Source organism: Oryx dammah, unplaced genomic scaffold, assembly GCF_014754425.2.
Source record: "Oryx dammah isolate SB20612 unplaced genomic scaffold, SCBI_Odam_1.1 HiC_scaffold_13, whole genome shotgun sequence".
Classification (NCBI taxonomy): Eukaryota; Metazoa; Chordata; class Mammalia; order Artiodactyla; family Bovidae; genus Oryx; species Oryx dammah.
The window spans coordinates 21,584,742-21,603,321 of record NW_024070197.1 but is presented as its reverse complement, the minus strand read 5'-3'; the positions used below and the strand labels follow the sequence as shown (position 1 = coordinate 21,603,321).

The 18,580-nt window shown below is 40.0% G+C and overlaps 1 protein-coding gene across 3 annotated transcripts in view; it reads right to left on the bottom strand.

The window, feature by feature from the left end:
- The window catches only part of CEP89 (centrosomal protein 89), a 78,663-nt gene that overhangs the window by 3,778 nt on the left and 56,305 nt on the right, over window positions 1-18,580 (bottom strand). For all 3 annotated transcript variants that reach the window (XM_040253160.1, XM_040253161.1, XM_040253162.1), the window contains 4 exons: window positions 12,542-12,709; window positions 11,855-11,996; window positions 10,368-10,457; window positions 4,579-4,748 (listed from right to left, as the gene is read on the bottom strand). In XM_040253160.1, the coding sequence (XP_040109094.1) occupies window positions 4,579-4,748; window positions 10,368-10,457; window positions 11,855-11,996; window positions 12,542-12,709 (570 nt within the window). The remainder of the gene's footprint in view (window positions 1-4,578; window positions 4,749-10,367; window positions 10,458-11,854; window positions 11,997-12,541; window positions 12,710-18,580) is intronic.

The following is an 18,580-nucleotide window of genomic DNA, read 5'->3' as shown; positions in this document are numbered from 1 at the left end:
CATCCACAGAGCCACTGATGGGCCCAGACAGAGAGTGAGGCAGGGGGCAAGGAGGGGACTATGGGGAGTGGGGATCACAGCCCAGGACACAGTGAAGACCAGCCCAGATTACATGCCAGGAGGGCGAGTGTCCAGAGGGATCCAAGGCCGCTGAAAAAGGAAAATCCTGAGCCAGGGCCCTGTGACGGACCCCGCATGGGGAGCTGAGGAATCAGGGCAGACAGGGCATGCATGTCCTCAGAGGGCCCACTGACGGGGCAAACCAGACAGCAGCCACTTCCTCACGGGAGCCCCATGGGGAGGGAAAAGCAAGCCTTGGCCTTGGAGGAGGAGCAGGCCTTGGGCAGGACAGCACGGCTGGGGAGGTGGCTCCTTCACGGACACTGCCAGTTGGTTATGCAAAATACTAGAAACTGGGCTACTGGGTGGACTTAGAACTGTTGTCTAGAGAGGAGGACACAACTTCCAGTGCAGGGGGCTTGGGTTCGACTCCTGGTTGGGGAACTAAGATCCCACATGCCCAGCCAAACAACAAACAAAAAAGAAAATAAAAAGAGGAGGGGACCAAGATTCAGGGAGGCCAGTGACATGCCCACTCATTCAATGTCATTTTCCTTGTGAACTGTTGCTTCCTTCCAAAGCCCATTGATGCTAAGTGTTGGGTACTATTTAATTAAACTATGTATAAAAATCCCCAGGCTTCTGTTTTCAGACAAAACACCCAAATGTTTGCAACATCATGATAATTTACAGCTAAACTCAAAGTGAGAAGGAAATTTCTAAGGGCAGAAAAAAAAATATGAAGGCTAAACTGAAGCAGAGGCAGGCAAACAAAATGCTGGTATTGCTTTGAGGACAAAAGCCCACGCTCTATAGAAACCCAGACTTCCAAAGAAAGGAGTCTAGTCTTGGGCCCATGCAAACTGGGTGCAACAAAAAATCCCAGGGCTGACTCATAGCCACGTTTCTCTCCTCTTCTTCCTAGTGACACTCAACTGTGTATCCCAGAATTCCGCAGGTAAGTGGAGATAGGTGAAGAACCCTCAAAGGCAGGATGGTTGGGTGGAAAAATCTGCCAGTCTTCAAAAGAAAGCTGCTCTGAGAGGCTCCTTGGGGGCTATGGTTACTGATTTGTTCTCAAATGAACAAATCTACATTGAATCTGCATTGTTCCCCACTGTAAAGCATCCCCAGGCCCTGACTGGAGTGAACCAAAAGTAAAAAGGCATCTTTGAGGCAATCAGGGAAAAAACTCAACGGAAGAGTTAAAAGTACATTAGACACAACCAGAGGCAGAATTAATGAAGTGGAATATTGAGCAAACAGAAAAATATATGTTAAGAAGTTAAACATTAATTATAAATGTAATAATGGCATTGAGAATTTGTTTTTTTTTTTTTGCTGAGCCACACAGCTTGCAGGATTTTAGTTCCACAACTAGGAACTGAAGCCACAGTGAATGCACGAAGTCCAAACCATTAGACCACCAGGGAATTCCCTGTGAATATTTTAAAAATCTTTTTGTATTAAAAAAAAAAAAAAGCACTACAGATTTTTTTTTTTAAGTTAATAATGAAATTAAAGTGACTACACAAGCGACTTAGCAGCAGCAGCAGCACAGGCTTGAAAGTAATCTCTGGCACCAAGAGAAGCAAATGCAGGCCTTTTCTGGAGAAAAACGTCCTCAATCCAGACCCCCAGGACTCCACAGAGTAAATTCAACCATTCATGGGTTCACAGTAAAAAAAATTACAGTACACAGAACAAAATAAGCCACATAGGGCAAGAGTCAACAAGACCCCCAAATTCCAGATAAAGAAGCTGGCACAGAATATAAAGTAACTATGAATAAAATGTTAAGGAAATAAAAGATGTACTAAAGATAAGCAAAGATCAAGAATTTATTTTAAAAATCACTAGGGAGATTTTCAAAGGAGCCAAATAGGACTTCTGAAATTGAAATACACAGTTGTTGAAATAAAACATCTCAATGTCTGGGTTAAACATACACTGAACAAAACTGAAGAAAAAACTAGTAAATAGAAATATTGAGGAGAATTACGCAGAGTGTAGACCCCCCCAAAAAATCCCCAGAGACAGAAAATGCAAGAGATAAGACACATGGAAGATTCAGTAAGGAGGTATAACATACATTTAATCTGAGTTCCAGAAGGAAATCTAGACGCAATAAGGGGAAAAGACCTACTTCAAGAGATAATGACTGAAAAATTTCAAGAAGTAATGAAAGGCACAAAATCACAGATATAGAGAATAACTTATACCAAGTAGTTGAGTAAAACAAACTCATAGTTAAACATAATGGAAGGGACTTCACTGGTGGTCCATTGGTTAAGACCCTGTGTTCCTAATGCAGGGGACCCAAGTTTGATCCCTGGTCAGGGAACTAGACCCTGCATGCCACAACGAAGATCAAAAATCCTTCATGCCACAGCTAGGACTCGGTGCAGCCATATATATAAATGAATATTCTAATAACACAGTGGAGCTGCAGACTGTAAGAGTCAAGAGGAAATCTTAAAAGAGGCAAGAGATATGATGGACCATCTAGCTTTAAAAATGACAAAAAAGACTTCTCAGCAGTAATAATGAAACAGAGGAGACAGTGAAATGTGGCGAGCGAGAAGACTGTTGAGGTAGAATCCAGCTTCCAGCAAACATCAGCTCATAAGGATGAGGCCAAAATGCAGACACTGTCAGATAAACAAAAACTAAGAAAGCTTACTGTCACTAAAGAAACTTCTAAAGTATGTACTTTAGGAAGGAGAAAAATACTCTGAGAAACAGGGTCTCAGATGCAAAAAAAAAAAAAGCAAAGAAACTGATACACTGTGGGTGAATCAAAATAAACAACTCTATTAAAACTAGTAATATGCAGTTTCTGGGGGTAAAATGATGATGTAAAATAGATCTTTTCTTTTCACCTTCATATATCTGTACTTACATGTAATGACAATAGACAAGAATAGCATATACGCTGAGTGGGGAAATAATTAGATTAGAGCATTAGATCTTGCATTTGGTGGCAGAAATGTAGAGGCGCTGGTTAGTTTTAGATTTTTTAATGTTAAGTAACCGTAGTGAAATTTCAAAGGAAACCACTAAAAGAATAAAAACAGAATGTCTAATTTCTGAACCATTAAAGGGCAAAAAAATAGAATAAGGGAAAAAGTATAAAACAAAGTTCCATTTTATTAATGCAATTCTAAACCACTTGTCTGGCAAGAAACTTGGTATCATTCCAACTTTTACAAAATGACCGTTCATGGTGGTAAGAACTTCTGTGACTATAGAAAACCTGTTAGATAACAGTTTACTCTGCCTGGCATTAAAAAGCATCTGGTGGACAGAAAATAAACAGCTGTCTGCATTCTGCTTGGTATCTATCTAATACACAGATTCTATCATAACTTGAAGAAAATCACGTCTGAATGTCATGCTTTCTCTCCATGTATCAGTTTATGTTCCAGTCTGTCAAAGACAACACAGCCATTCTGAAAAGGCCAACTTAAACGTGGACCCAGACTACTTGAGGGGACTGCCATGCTCACCTTCACAACACATGCGCTATTTCCCAGGGCTGGTTTTCAACACACTGGCAATACCCTCTCTGTCACATGGGGAGCCGCAGCAAACATGATATACCCAGTCTTCTGACTGTGATCTTACGAAAAGGGAAGAATCTGAAACCTTACGGTTCTCAGAAATGAGAACGTAATAGCAGAAATAAAATATTTAATCGAGAAAATTTAAAGTCTCCCAAGAAGATGGAATAAAATAAAAATATTAAAGAGATGGAAAAGACGGGGAGAGGGGGAGGACAATGAGAGGACTGGATTGAGTTAGGAAGTCCAGTATTCAAACAGCAAGAATTTTTAAAGGAGGATAAAAGAAAATGAAGACCTGGGATCTAATGTACAGCATGGAGACTACAGTTAACAGTTCTGTATATCTGAAAGTTGCTAAGAGAGTAGATCTTAAATGTTCTCACCACCACCACAAAAAATGGTAATTATGTGAAGAGAAGGCTAAGTTAACCTTATTATGATAATCATTGTACAATATATATGTATATCAAACCATCACACTGTATACCTTAAACTTATACAAGGTTATATGTCAATTACTAGGAGAAATCTTTTAAAAGAAAAAAAAAAAAGAGAGAGAATGGAGGAGCAAATAAAAAACAAGGTCAGGATTTCCCTAGTGGTTCAGTGGTTAAGATTCCACCTGTCAGTGAAGGAGACACACAGGTTTGATCCCTGGTCTGGAAAGATTCTACCTGCTGCAAGGCAGCTAGGCCTGTGTGCCACAGCTCCTGAGCCCTAAAGCCTGCGCTCCAAAACAAGGGCAAGAAGCCCATGCACTGCAACCAAGACCCAGTGCAGCCAAAAATAAAAAAATATTAAAAAAATCAAGACCAAGATTAAAATCAGATAAAACTAAAAAACAAAAATAAGCAATCAAGTGAACAAAAAACAGGTCCAGAGCATGTTACTGGAAAATCTTACCAAACATTTAAAAATCACAAACATCACCGGGGGGCTGGGGCAGCCAGACCTTTTCTGCTGCAGCGCCTTGTCCAGGACATCCTGCTTGTCCAGGAGCATCCGATGGAGGTGCCTCATCTCCTGCTGGTACTGAGCTGTCTTGCTAGCGAAGTCCTCCTGCTGCTCTGTCAGATGATGGTTCATGTCGTCCAGCTTCAGTGCCATCTGCTTCTTGTACCCCTGGGGACGAGGATGGACTCAGTGAGGGGACGCTGCCTGGGGCCCAGGGGGCTGGCCTTGTGGATGTGCTCCTTCCCCACTCCTGGGCCTATCAGAGCCCCTGAACTGAGTAACCCCGGGACAGGTCTCACCTGGGAGGGCAAGCTGGATCACAAAAGTCATCACAAAGTAATAAAAGAACTTCAAGTATATTAAAAAGAATTTCTGACTTGTACCATGCCTAGTTTTTAACATGCTACAAATAAAAATTAAAACAGAAAGACTTGGCAAGGACTGTCACACTGTATTGGAAAACAGATGACTGAGATAAAAGCCTGATTCACTTATTTTCCTTCTTACATATTTATTGTTTAGCATTTAAGGTTAATAGATTCTCCACTGAGCATTTCCAAAACTGCTGTCACATAGATTTTAACTTTGTAGTTCAACTACAAAGATTTAATTTTGTAGTTAGATTCACAAAAGAGTCAGTTCTCATTAGAAATTATGACATCCAAGAACCTACTATAGGATGACTCTGGAAACTCAAACAGGGGCTCTGTGACAATCTAGAAGGGTGGGGTGGGGAGGGAGCTGGGAGGGAGGTTCAAGAGGGAGGGGACATATGTACACCTGTGGCTGATTCATGTTGAAATCTGGCAGAAAACAACAAATTCTGTAAAGCAATTATCCTTCAATTAAAAAGTAACTTAAAAAAAAAAACGAACCTACTGTATATAGCACAGGAACTCTATTTAATACTCAGTAATGACTGATATGGGAAAAGAATCTAAAAAAGAGGGGGTATATGTGTGTGTGTATGTCTCTGACTCACTTTGGTATATACCTGAAACTAACACAACACTGAAATCAACTACACTCCAATAACAAAATTTAAAAAAGAGAAACTATGACATTCAATTTATACATCTTCTCTGACCCAAGAGTCATTCATTTACTGCAGTTTTTACATGTCCAAGTGAAAGAATATTTTTCACTCTCATTTTATTTATTGATTTCTGGTATTTATTTTTTTGGTCAACAGATATCTATCTTATTTCTATTTTGGAAGCTTACTGAAACTTTATTTTTTGGTAGCCAATCTATAATCAATTTTTGTGACTGTTCTGCATATATCTATGTCTATGTAGACATAGACATATACGGGCTTCCCAGGTGGTTCCAATGGTAAAGAACCCGCCTGCCAATGCAGGAGACATAAGAGATGTAGGTTTGATCCCTGGGTCGGGAAGATCCCCTGGAGGAGGGCATGGCAACCCACCCCAGTATTCTTGCCTGGACAATCCCATGGACAGAGGAGCCTGGCAGACTACAGTTCATAGGGTCGCAGAGTCAGACACAACTGAAGTGACTTAGCACGCATGCACATACGTATATACACACAAATATACCTTATAGATTATGCTGTAAAATTCTATATGTTTACTCTTGTATAGCATTGTGATCTGTCCTGGACTAAAAGAAGTGGATTAAAGCTCCACTAAGCTTCCATTTCCCCTTGTATCTCCTGTAGTTTATAAGTTTTGGTGTTATTTAGTACAGAAACATTCATAACTGCTATATATATATATATATTTTTAATTTTTTTGATGGGGACCATTTTTAAAGTCTTTTATTGAATTTGTTATAATATAGCTTCTGTTTGGTTTTTTAGCCCTAAAGCACATAAGATCTGAGCTTTCCAACCAGGAATTGAACCTGAACCCTCTTCATTGGAAGGGGACGTCTTTTCCACTGGACAGCAGGGAGTCCCAATAACTACTATTATTAACTGTAGTCTTTAGCATTATTAAGACCTCCCCCCGCCCTTTTTTTTCCCTTTGTTTGGTTTCATTTAGTGCTTTGGCCCAAATTTTCTTAGCAGATGTAAAGATCACAGCTTGGCTTTCTTCTTGTTTGCATAAACCTGTATTATCTTCACTCATCCTTTTATTTTTTATCTTTCTGAAGTACTGTTCCTTATGGTCTCTTGGTTCTAGCATGTAAATAGTGTTTTGCTTACTTTCTTTTAATAGGTAAATTAAGCTCATTTATATTTTCTTATATGGCAGATTTATTTGGTCTCAATTTTATTTTATGTTTTATTGTTTTATCTACACACATTTTTTAAGACTTTAATGTAGTTGATTTTCTCTGCTCTCTTTTGCTGTTGTATTTTGCTATTTACGTATGAATCTCTTTTGATTCTTGTAGTTACTTTTATTTTTGTCTTTATATTACATGTCCTTACTCCTCACTTATTGAAGGTAACATAATGTTGGCTCTGAACAATTTTTTCTTCACTCCTCCCCTATTTAAATATGCTAAGTTCTTCCTACTTGATTTTTATCTTTATTTTTATAAAGACATTATTTTCTACTTTTATTTTTTTCATTATTCTCCTCATTCTATTTATTTTTTAAACTTTTTATTTTGCATTGGGGTATAGCCTATTAACAATGCTGTGATAATTTCAGGTGAATAGCAGAAGGGCCTCAGCCATACATACACATGCATCCATTCTCCCCCAAATTTCACTCCCATGCAAGCTGTCACATAACATTGAGCAGAGTTCCCTGTGTTACGCAGTAGGTCCTTTTTGGTTATCCAATTTAAACACAGCAGTGTGTGCAGGCAACCGTAAGTTTGTTCTCTAAGTCTGTGAGTCTCATTCTGTTTTGTAAGTAAGTACATTTGTATCATTTCTTTTTAGACTCCACATAGAAGGGATGCCATAGGATCTCTATCCTTCTCTATCTGACTTCACTCAGTGTGACAATCTCTAGGTCCATTCATGCTATTTATTTATTTTTGGCCGTGCTGGGTCTTCACTGCTGCATGTGGGCTTTCTCCAGTTGTGGCAAGTGGGTGCTCTGGTTACAGTGCTCACGCCTCTCACTGTGGGGGCCTCTCTGGTTGTGGCACCAGGGCTCCAGAGCATGGGCTCAGTACTTGCAGCCTGGCTTAGTTGCCCTGTAGCATGTGGAATCTTCTGGGACCAGGGATGAAACTCGTGTCCCCTGCATGGCAGGCAGATTCTTAACCACTGGACCACCAGGGAAGTCCTTGATTTTTCATCTTTAAACCATATCCTTTGACCTCTTAGTTATTACAGATAAAGCAAGCAGCAAGTTCATTCTATTTTCTATCTTTCTTCCCCATTCACCTATCACTTTTTCCTTGCTTGTTTTATTTCTACATTGTCAGGTTGTATTATGTCTACATTTTATTGCATCAGCTTTATGCCTGCTTTCTAAAAGTCTTAGTTCACAGTTAAATATATTCTTTGCTCATGAGCAGTAGTTTTCTGAAATTTGCCCAATTATTTCTTGGCTGAACTCAAGTTCATTGACCCTTAGGAAAGGTTTATGAGAAAAAAAAAAAAAAAAAGGTTCCCAGAATTCTTACATGGTCAAAACTATCTGTGAGCAGCCTGGTTGAGTGTAATATCCTTAAGTATTCACAGATAGAATTCCACTGCTCTCTGGCATACAGTGTTGCTGTTGAGAAGTATGAAGTCAACATGACTTTCTTTTCTTATGTCTTGATCTTTTGCCTGGGTGTCCAAGGTATTTTTTCTCCTTTTTTTTTTTTTTTTTTTGGTCACCTCAAGCAGCTTTGGATCTTACTTTCCCAAGCAGGGATTGAACCTGAGTCCCCTGAAGTGGAAATGCAGAGTCCTAACCACTGGGCCACCAGCGAATTTCCCAAGGTAATTTTTCTTTATCTTGAAGTCGCAGGTCTTGGTGTCAATTTTCTAGGTCCATCCTGGGTCAGTTTTCCTTTCAAGACATAGATTCGATTCTTCATTTATGTCAGGAAAGTTTACATATATTGCAGCAATGTCTTTTTCAATCCATCTCCCAGAATTATGGAAATAAAATAATAAATGGGACCTACTTTAACTCGAAAACTTTTGCACAGCAAAGGAAATGATAAAATGAAAAGACAACCCACAAATTGGGAGAAAATATTCACAAATGATGTGACCACCAAGGGGTTAGTCTCCAAAATCTACAAACAGCTCATGATGCTTAACAGCATCAAAACAGACAACTCAACCAATAAATGGCCAAAAGACCTAAATAGACATTTCTCCAAAGAAGGCATACAGATGGCCAAGAAGCACATGGAAAGATGTTCAACACTGCTAATCATTAGAGAAATGTAAGTCAAAACTAAAATGAAATATCACCTTACACCAACCAGAATGGCTATCATCAAAAATCCACAAACAACAAATGCTGGAGAGGATGTGGAGAGAATGGAACCCTCCCGCACTGTTGGTGGGAATGTAAATTGGTATAGCCACTATGGAGAATAGTATGGAGGTTCCTTAAAAAACTAAAAATAGAGCTACCATGTGACCCTGCAATCCCACTCCTGGGCCCATATCTGGAGAAAAACATGATCCAAAAGGATATATGCATCCCAATGTTCACTGCAGCACTGTTTACAACAGCCAAGATATGGAAGCAACCTAAATGTCCATCGACAGAGAGTGGATAAAGGAGATGTGGTGCAATAGAATATTACTCAGAAGGAAATAATGTCATTTGCGGCAACATGGATGGACCTAGAGAGTATCATATGGAATGAAGTCAGTCAGACAGAGAAGAAATATCATATGACATGCCTTATATGCGGAATCTAAAAACGCAACGATACAAATTAACTTACAAAACAGAAAGAGACTCACAGACTTAGAGACGAATCCATGGGTGCCTGGACACACTGCTAGACTTGAAATGGATAACCAATGAGGACCTACTGTACAGCAAGCACATGGAACTCTGCTTAATGTTATATGGCAGCCAGGGTGGGAGGGGAGTCTGGGGGAGAATGGATACATGTATATGTGTGGCTGAGTCCCTTCCCTGTTCACCTGAAATGATCACAACATTGTTAATTGGCCATACCCTGACACAAAATAAAAAGCAAAAAAAAAGAAAACCAGATCAAGAAAATGCTGGAGGAGAGCTGAAGATGCAGAGGATTTACTGGTTCTGAAACATCAGTACTCAAAGGCATGGTGGACCAATGTGGGATGGTGGAGAGGTCAGGGGCAAAGGTGGGGCTTGTATTAAGGACGCAGAGATACTTGAGGGATGATGGTGCTACTGAAAACAGATGGCCAGAGCAGATTATAGTTACAGCAATGGTGAAAAAATAAATTGGGCTGGTGGATTAGGTTCTGATGAGAAATGGTACAGAACCCATTAGTCAGATTACTTTGTGAGTCTAGATGACGGTAAACTCCCAAACTACAGCCATTATGCTGTTAGCACCGGAGCTGCTGAAAAATGTGCACAGGTTGATTTTAGAAGTCCAAATGTTCATCCCATGAGATCCTAAAATCCAATTCCTTTACAAAGGAAACCATTGAGCAGATTTTGAAATAAAGTTAGTTGTATAAGAGGATATTCATTGAAATGTTATACAGTAGTAAAAGTATAAAAATTTTTTTAAGTTTATGAATAAAAACTTTTAAGAATTACTGTTTCTGCCAGAGAAACCAAAACTGCTTTACTCTGTCGACGATTAGTGATACATGTATGCAAAATGGGTCACTTTCTTAAACACGGAAATCTGAGCCCAGGTAGCCAGTTTCCCTGTGAAACTGGCTAAATGTCTGCGTACCTTGATTTTCTCTTTCAGCCTTCCCAAGCGAATACTGTCTTCTGTCATTCTGTCGAGAACTCCATGGTTCTCACTTTCTAAACATTTAGCCTACGGAGTAAAGCAAAAAGAAAAACAACAAAGGGTTCTCAGTTTAATGGAAAACTTAAAATATTAAAACATTCTTCTGCTAAGAGTATTATTACAAAGAGTATTACCATTCTGCCACTTCCCATCTCCAGATTCCTAACTCCTGTGTGAGGGCTGTGGGCAGACCTTGGACCAATAGCTGAGGAGGGGAAGAGCCAAGAATGGCACGCTGGGCGCCCCTCCTGCACCCAACGGCAAATCCAAATCCCTCAGACAAGGGGGATATAAACTTTCAGCACCTTTTCTATTCTCGGAGAATATACCATTCCTTCCATCACATCCAAGGAGTAAGTGCCAAGATGCAAATTATCAGGGAATGTTTAACAGGAGGATTCCTATGTGCTGTTTCTCATAAATCCTCTGTTCCTTATTAGTTTCTGTTGTCAGAAACCAGTGGAATGGCAAGCCGCTCCCAGGACTGAGGTCATGATATGAGACAGGCTTGAATCTCCTTCAGTAAAGACAAAACTACTTAGTCTCTATCCTCTTTCTTGAGATATGGATTGTCTCCTGACCTTGTGACCATTATTAATCCCTTGTTCTCTTGGTAACCGTTGCTGTACGTTTGGTTTGCTGATCTTTATCATTGTCGAAAGAAATTTCTTGTACAACAGCCTATATATACTCACAGAAAGATCATTAAAGCACCTTTGCTCCATCAGAGCTTGGGTCCCTGTGTCTTTCTTTTCTCTCTCTCTCTCCCTCTCCCTCCCTCTGGCTCTCTCTTTCACTTTCTTATTGTCAACTCCGGATCACTAGGTTCCGGTCCATTAACGGACCCCGACAGCAAATAAACTTCTCACTTGACTATTTGAGTAATTAACAAAATTAAGGATAACAAGATGAAGGCCCGATGCCATTCTCCAAACCAAATATGACAGGCAGGAGATCCAAGAGGGAAAAGTGGAATGACTTAGATTAATACCCAGGACATAAACGTCTACGTATTATAAATTAACTGTTTCAAATGGTAAAATAAAAATTTTTTTAAGTAAAGGTGAGCATTCCTTCTAAGGTAGTATAATAGTGTCAACTGATTTTCTAGAAAGTTAAACTAAGACCCAGGTAATAAAACTTGCCACAAGTCACATGGAAAACCCATCCTAAAGGTAGGATTAGAAATGAAGATGCCAGTATCAGTCAAGTAAGATAGAAGGGGCTCTCACAAGGCCCAGGCAGAGTAAAGTAGGGGTGAGTACTCCTGCTGTTGCTGCCTCTTTGTGCCCCTATAAGCTGTGTCACTGGGATGAATTCTATTGAACACATATAGAATTCTTCTCTTTTAAACCTGATTTTTAAGGTATTTATTTACTTGGCTGTGCCAGGTTCTCAGTTGTGGTGCATGTGAGGAAACTTACCAAAAGCACAAGACTGTCACGCTCCTGGGTCACATTCTCTGCCAGGCCAACAAGATTTGCCAGGTACTGGTGAGCAGACATTTCATTCTCCACGGCTTTCTCCACCTGCTTTTTGAGGACATCAATTTTCTTTTGAGATCTCCTAGAGAGTTCCCCCAAATGGTGGAATAAAAAAACATGTATTAGCCTGCATGGCCAGGGCACAGTGAATATCTGCATTATAAAAACTGCAAGTATGCGAGCATTTAAGTGTATTCTTCATCAATCTAAATCTTCCATGAAGTTTCAGAGTGAGAATAGGTACCTGAATTTAATTTTAAAGGAAGCATTAACTATTGACTTCAAGACAACAGAAATTGTAAAATGTTTAACACAAGTAACAGGCTAATATTATATTAATTCTTTGGCTTGTGTTCTTTAAAAGGTATCTGTAAAAAAGAAATCCAGTAATCCCTGGATTAGACTTTTGGGAAACCTTAGTAAAGAACTTCAAGAAATTTCAGATTCTTAAGAGTCATCATTATAACGTTGGTCATATTTTATATTTTGATATTTAATAATCTCATTTACCCCTTTCCATTTCATTGCCAATATGAGAAAAAGAAAAGATAAAGAATATGAAGTAGAATAATCAATGGTCTTTAACTATTAAAAAAAAAACAGTTTAAGAGAAAAAAAAAAAACCACCTATTTATTTTCTGTGCCTTTTCGAGTTCAGCTTCCAGTCCCTTGTTTCTAGCTGTCAGATTTCTCTTCTCTAAGAGCAGGCTCTTTTTCTGCACTTGCAGGGCTGCCAGCTTTTCCATCAACTCTTCCATCTCAGCATTTTCTTTCTCTTCTTCTTTCTGCAACTGGCTGATGGACAAAAATATCACAAGCTTGCATCCAATGCAGTGAGGTTAAATGAGGTAGCCACTGCCAGGCAGCCTGGGTGGGTCCTTGGGAGGCCTCTGTGGGAACAGCCTCAGGCAGCCCCTGGGGGAGTTGGTGGGGAGTTTCTGGAGGGCAGCAGAGAGGGCCTGGCTGTGGACATACTCCTCTGATGGTAATTATCTCATCCCTTTTTCTGCTCACAATTTTTGTTCATGTCTCTGTGTATGTATATAAATATATTTAAAGGAAATCAATCCTGAATATTCACTGGAAAGATTGGTGCTGAAGTTGAAACTCCAATACTTTGGCCACCTGATGAGAACGAAGAGCCAACTCATTGGAAAAGACCCTGATGCTGGGAAAGACTGAAGGCAGGAAGAGAAGGGGATGACAGAGGATGAGATGGTTGGATGGCATCACTGACTTAATGGACATGAGTTTGAGCAAACTCCAGAAGCCTGGCATGCTAACAGTCCATGGGGTCGCAAATTGAGCGACTAAACAACAAAAACAAACACTCTACTCCTTTCAGAAAGAATTTAAGACAGCTCTTTTTTTAACATAGCTATAATTGCCCCTCCCTCAGATCCTAAGGCTAAAACAAAGATTATTTCAGACTTAATAATTATGTTTTTCTGATAAAACAAACAAACAATAACACAAGGAGGGCATACAAATAGTATATAATTCTGGCAAAATGATGCTTTGGAGAAGAGTTGTTCCTTCACTGGTTTTCTTGCTCAATTTTCCTGAAATAACCGAGAATGAATACGTACGGCCACACACCCAGAGGCTGCCGGCATGCTGAGAGATGGGGTCTCTCCAGGTACCACGGAGTCTCTTTGGGTACCACATGGGGCTTACTTCCTGGCTGGCTGGCTAGTGAACAAGCCTCACACTGCATATGTTTGGGGTCTGCCTCACTTGCCACACAATTTCAATGACTTCAGCCTGAGTTGACTCCCTAAACAGTCAGTAATTTTCTAAATAGTTTCCACTTTTCCACTGTTTCCTAGTTGACTAGTTTTAGTCAGTCAAAGAGTGGACAAAACCCACAGAATTGAGGTTTGAATTAAACTCACCTTTTATCTTTTTCTTTGCTGTTTTTTTTTTATATAAACTTTTTAGTTTTTATTGGAGTAAAGAAGATTAACAATGGGATAGATTCAGATAGACAGCAAAGGGACACAGCCATACATATACATGTATCCACTCTCCCCCAGACTCCCGCCCTATCCAGGCTGCCACAGAACACTGAGCAGAGTTTGAGTTCCCTGTGCTACAAAGTAGGTCCTTGTTTGCTATCCATTCTAAAGACAGAAGTGTGTACATGTTGATCCCAAACTTCCTAACTACCCCTTCCTTCCATCTTTCCCTCCTGGTTCTTTGCTGTTTTTTGTTTGGATTTTAGAATTTTATTTAAAAGTGTTTTCATCGCTCACTGGGTAGCAAAATCAATAAGTTCACAAAATCAATCAAAAAGTTCATAATGAAGAGCAACCAAAGACAACAGGAAATGCTGGGAAAGTGCTAGTAGGCGTGCACAGCTACCTCAGAGAACAATATGTCAAAATCTAAAACGTGCATTTACTCTATGGCCAAACAATGCCACCTCTACCTATATATTTAGGGAAACTTACTAATCTGCACAAGAAAGTTTACTGGGGCATTGCTTAATGGAACAAACTTAGAAACAAGTAAAATGTAGCATTTCATATGGAGAACACCTGTAAACTGAATGGGAAAAAACTGCAAAAGCAAAAACCCATCAACTTGGCATTCTTTACCCAGTGAAATTATCAATAAAGTTTAATGATTTTTCCAATAAAAGTACTGTGAATCTTTCTATTCCTATTTGTGAGGCTTTGTTAATAGTACCTCCCTTCCTCCTCTCCTTTTTTGGGGGGGAGTGGGGAGGGATTCTTCTTCAAAATGCCACTGTCTATCTATTTATTCCTACAAAGAAATATGATTAAATTTTTAGAAAATATTTATTATTTATTCGGCTGCACAGGAGTCTTAGTTGTGGCATGCAGGATCTTTAGTTGAGGCATGTGGGATCCAGTTCCCTAACCAGGGATTGAACCTGGGCCCCCTGCATTGGGACTGCAGTCTTAGTCACTGGACCACCAGGGAAGTCCCCTATAATTAATTTTTTATAAATTGCTTCTACCAACATTGCAAGAGTTCACTATTATTTTTAACTGAAGTATAGTTGATTTGTAATGTGTTAATTATTGTGTTAATTATTGCTCTACAGCAAAATGACTCAGACATATGTATATATACACACACATTATTTTCATATTCTTTCTGTTATGCTTTATCACAGGATATTGACTATAGTTCCCTGTGCTACGCAGTAGGACCTTATTTATCCATTCTATAAACGGAAGTGTGCATCTGAAACCCCAAACCTAATATCCACCCCTCCCCCACTCCCTTCGCCCTTGGCAACCACCAGTCTGTTGTCTATGTCTGTGACTCTGTTTCGGTTTCATGGTAAGTTCGTGTTATATTTTAGATTCCACCTATAAGTGATATCATGTGGTATTTATCTTTCTTTCTGACTTACTTCACTTCTCCAGCTGCATCCATGTGGCTGCAAATGGAGTTATTTTGTTAACTGTTATGACTGAGTAGCAGTCCCCTGCATTAGGTTGGTACAAAAGTCAATTGTGGCTTTGTATCGCTGAACTCTGCCATTTGATATCGGAACACATTCTTAAATGTGGTTATGTACATCATTTTGATGTGCATTTCTTGCTTTATGTTTTTTGCTAATGACTTATTACTTGCTGTTTATTTTATATTTATTATAGACCATAGAAGTGACGTTAGAAAAAAAGCAAATTTGAGCTATTTTCTTATTTGCATTCAAAATGGGTCAGAAAGCAAGAGAGACAACTCACAACGTCAGCAATGCATTTGGCCCAGGAACTGCTAGCAAAACTACAATGCAGTAGTGGTTCCGGAAGTTTCGCAAAGGAGACAATGGCCCTGAAGATGAGGAGTGCAGCGGCTGGCCATCGGAAGTGGACAACGAACAGACAGCGTCATCAAAGCTGATCCTCTTACAACTACAAGAGACGTTGCTGAAGAACTCAGCATCGACCATTCTGCAGTTGTTCAGCATTTGAAGCATATTGGAGAGGTGAAAAAACTTGGTAAGTGGGTGTCTTGTTGAGCTGACGGAAAATTTTTAAAAGTGGTTGTTTTGAAGTGTCATCTTCTTTTACTCCACGCAACAACAATGAACTATTTCTCGACTGGACTGGGATGAAAAGTGGATTTCATAGGCAACCAGTGATGATCAGCTTAGTGGTTAGACTGAGAAGAAGCTCCAAAGCACTTCTCAAAGCAAACTTGCACCAAAAAAAGCTTACAGCCACTGTCTGCTGGTCTGCTACGTGTCTGATCCACTACAGCTTTCTGAATCCCAGCGAAACCATTGCATCTGAGAACTGTGCTCAGCAAATCGATGCTGCTGCTAAGTCGCTTCAGTCGTGTCCGACTCTGTGAGACCCAATAGACGGCAGCTCACCAGGCTCCGCCAAGCCTGGGATTCTCCAGGCAAGAACACTGGAGTGGGTTGCCATTTCCTGCTCCAATGCATGAAAGTGAAAAGTGAAAGGGAAGCTGCTCAGTCTTGTCTGACTCTTCTCGATGAACTGAAAACTACGCTTGCACTGGTCAAAAGGGCCTAATTCTTCTCCACGACACTGTCTACCACACGCCATACAACCGACACCTCAAAAGCTGAACAAACTGGGCTACAAACTTTTGATTCATCTGCCATATTCACCTGACCTCTCTTGCCAACTGATTACCACTTCTTCAAGCATCTTGACAACTTTTTGGAGGGCAAATGCTTTCACAACTAGCAGGAAATGCTTTCCAGGAGTTCGTTGCATTCTGCACAGATTTTCATGCTACAGGAACAAACTTATTTCTCATTAGCAAAAATGTGTTGATTTTAATGATTCCTACTTTCGATAAATAAAGATGTGTTTGAGCCTAGTTATGATGATTTAAAATTCACAATCTGAAACCACAATTGTTTGCACCAACCTAATTTATATGTACTGCCTCATTTTCAGCCATTCAGCTGTTGAGGGACATTTAGGTTGTTTCGATGTCTTGGATATTGTGAATAATGCTAACCTAGGGGTGCGTGTATCGTCTTGAATTATAGTTTTGTCTGGATACATGCCCAGGAGTGGGATTGCTGGATCATACGGTAATTCTATTTTTAGTTTCCTGAGGAACTTCCATGTTTTCCACAGTGGCTGAACCAACTTACCTTCCCACCAACAGGGTAGAAGGGTTCCCTTTCTCCACACCCTCTCCAGCATGTGTTACTTGTAGAATTTTTAATGATAGCCATTCAGACCAGCATGAGGTGATACCTCACTGTAGTTTTGATTTGTACTTCTCAAAATTAGCAATGTTGAACAAGGTCTCATGTGAATATTGGCTCTCTGTATGTCTTCTTGGAGAAACGTTTCTTTAGGTCTTCTGCCTGTTTTTCAATTGGTTTTTGTTGTTGTTTTTGCTATTGAGATGTATGAGCCATTCATTTATTCTGGAAATTAAACCTTTGTTGGTTGCATCGTTTGCAAATATTTTCTCCCATTCTGTAGACTGTCTTTTCATTTTGCTTCTGGGTCTTCTTTGGTGGCTCAGCAGTAACAAATCCCCCTCAATGCAGGAGATGCAGGTTCAATTCCTGGGTCTGAAGATCCCCTGAAGGAGGGCATGGCGACCCACTCCAGTATTCTTACCTGGAGAATCCCATGGACAGAGGAGGCTGGTGGGCTACAGTCCATGGGGTTGCAAAAAGTTGGACATGACTGAAGCGACTGAGCACGCATGCATGGCTTCCTTTGTTGTGGTGAAGCTTCAAAGTTTGATTAGGTCTCATTTGTTTATTTTTGTTTTTATTTCTACTGCCTTTGGATGACTGATCTAAGAAAACACTGCTAGAATTTACGTTGGAGAATGTTTTACCTATGTTCACTTCCAGGAGGTTTATGGTATCACATCTTATGTTTAAGTCCTTAAGCCATTTTGAGTTTTTTTTTCTTTTTTTAAAATTAATTTATTTTTAACTGAAAGATAATTGCTTTACAGAATTTTGTTGTTTTCTGTCAAACATCAACATGAATCAGCCGTAGGTATACAGCTTGTATATGGTGAAAGCGTGTGTTCTAACTTCACTGGTTTGCATGTGGCTGTCCACCTTATCACCACCACTTGCTAAAGAGGCCAGGTTTTCCCTATTGCATATTCTTGCCTCCTCTGTCGAAGATTAAGTGGCTGTAGGTGTGTGGGTTTCTTTCTGGGATCTCGGTTCTTCTCCACGGATTCCTGTCTTTTTCTCTGCCAGTACCATGCTGGTTTATTTTTCTGGCTGTGATAGGTCTTTATTGCTGTGTGCAGGCTTGCTCTAGTTGTGGCGAGCTGGCTTCTCACTGCAGTGGCTTCTTATTGCAGAATATGGGTGTGCGGGTTTCAGTAGCTGCAGCCCTAGAATGTAAGCTCAGTAGTTGTGGCACATGGTCTTAACTGCCCCGTGGCTTGTGAGAGCTTCCAAGACCAGGGATCGAACCCACATCCCCTGCATTGGTGGTGGATTCGTAACCAACGGACCACCAGGGAAGCCCCTGCCATGCTGTTTTGATTACTGCAGTGCAAAAACCCATTATTTCTAATGATATATTTGTAATTTGTTTTCTATATATGGAATTATATCATCTATGAATAATGACACTATTATTTCCTTCTTCCCAAACTGTATAACTCTTTTCTGGCCATGGGCACTAGTTTCCATCTCGTAACCAATGTTGTTAG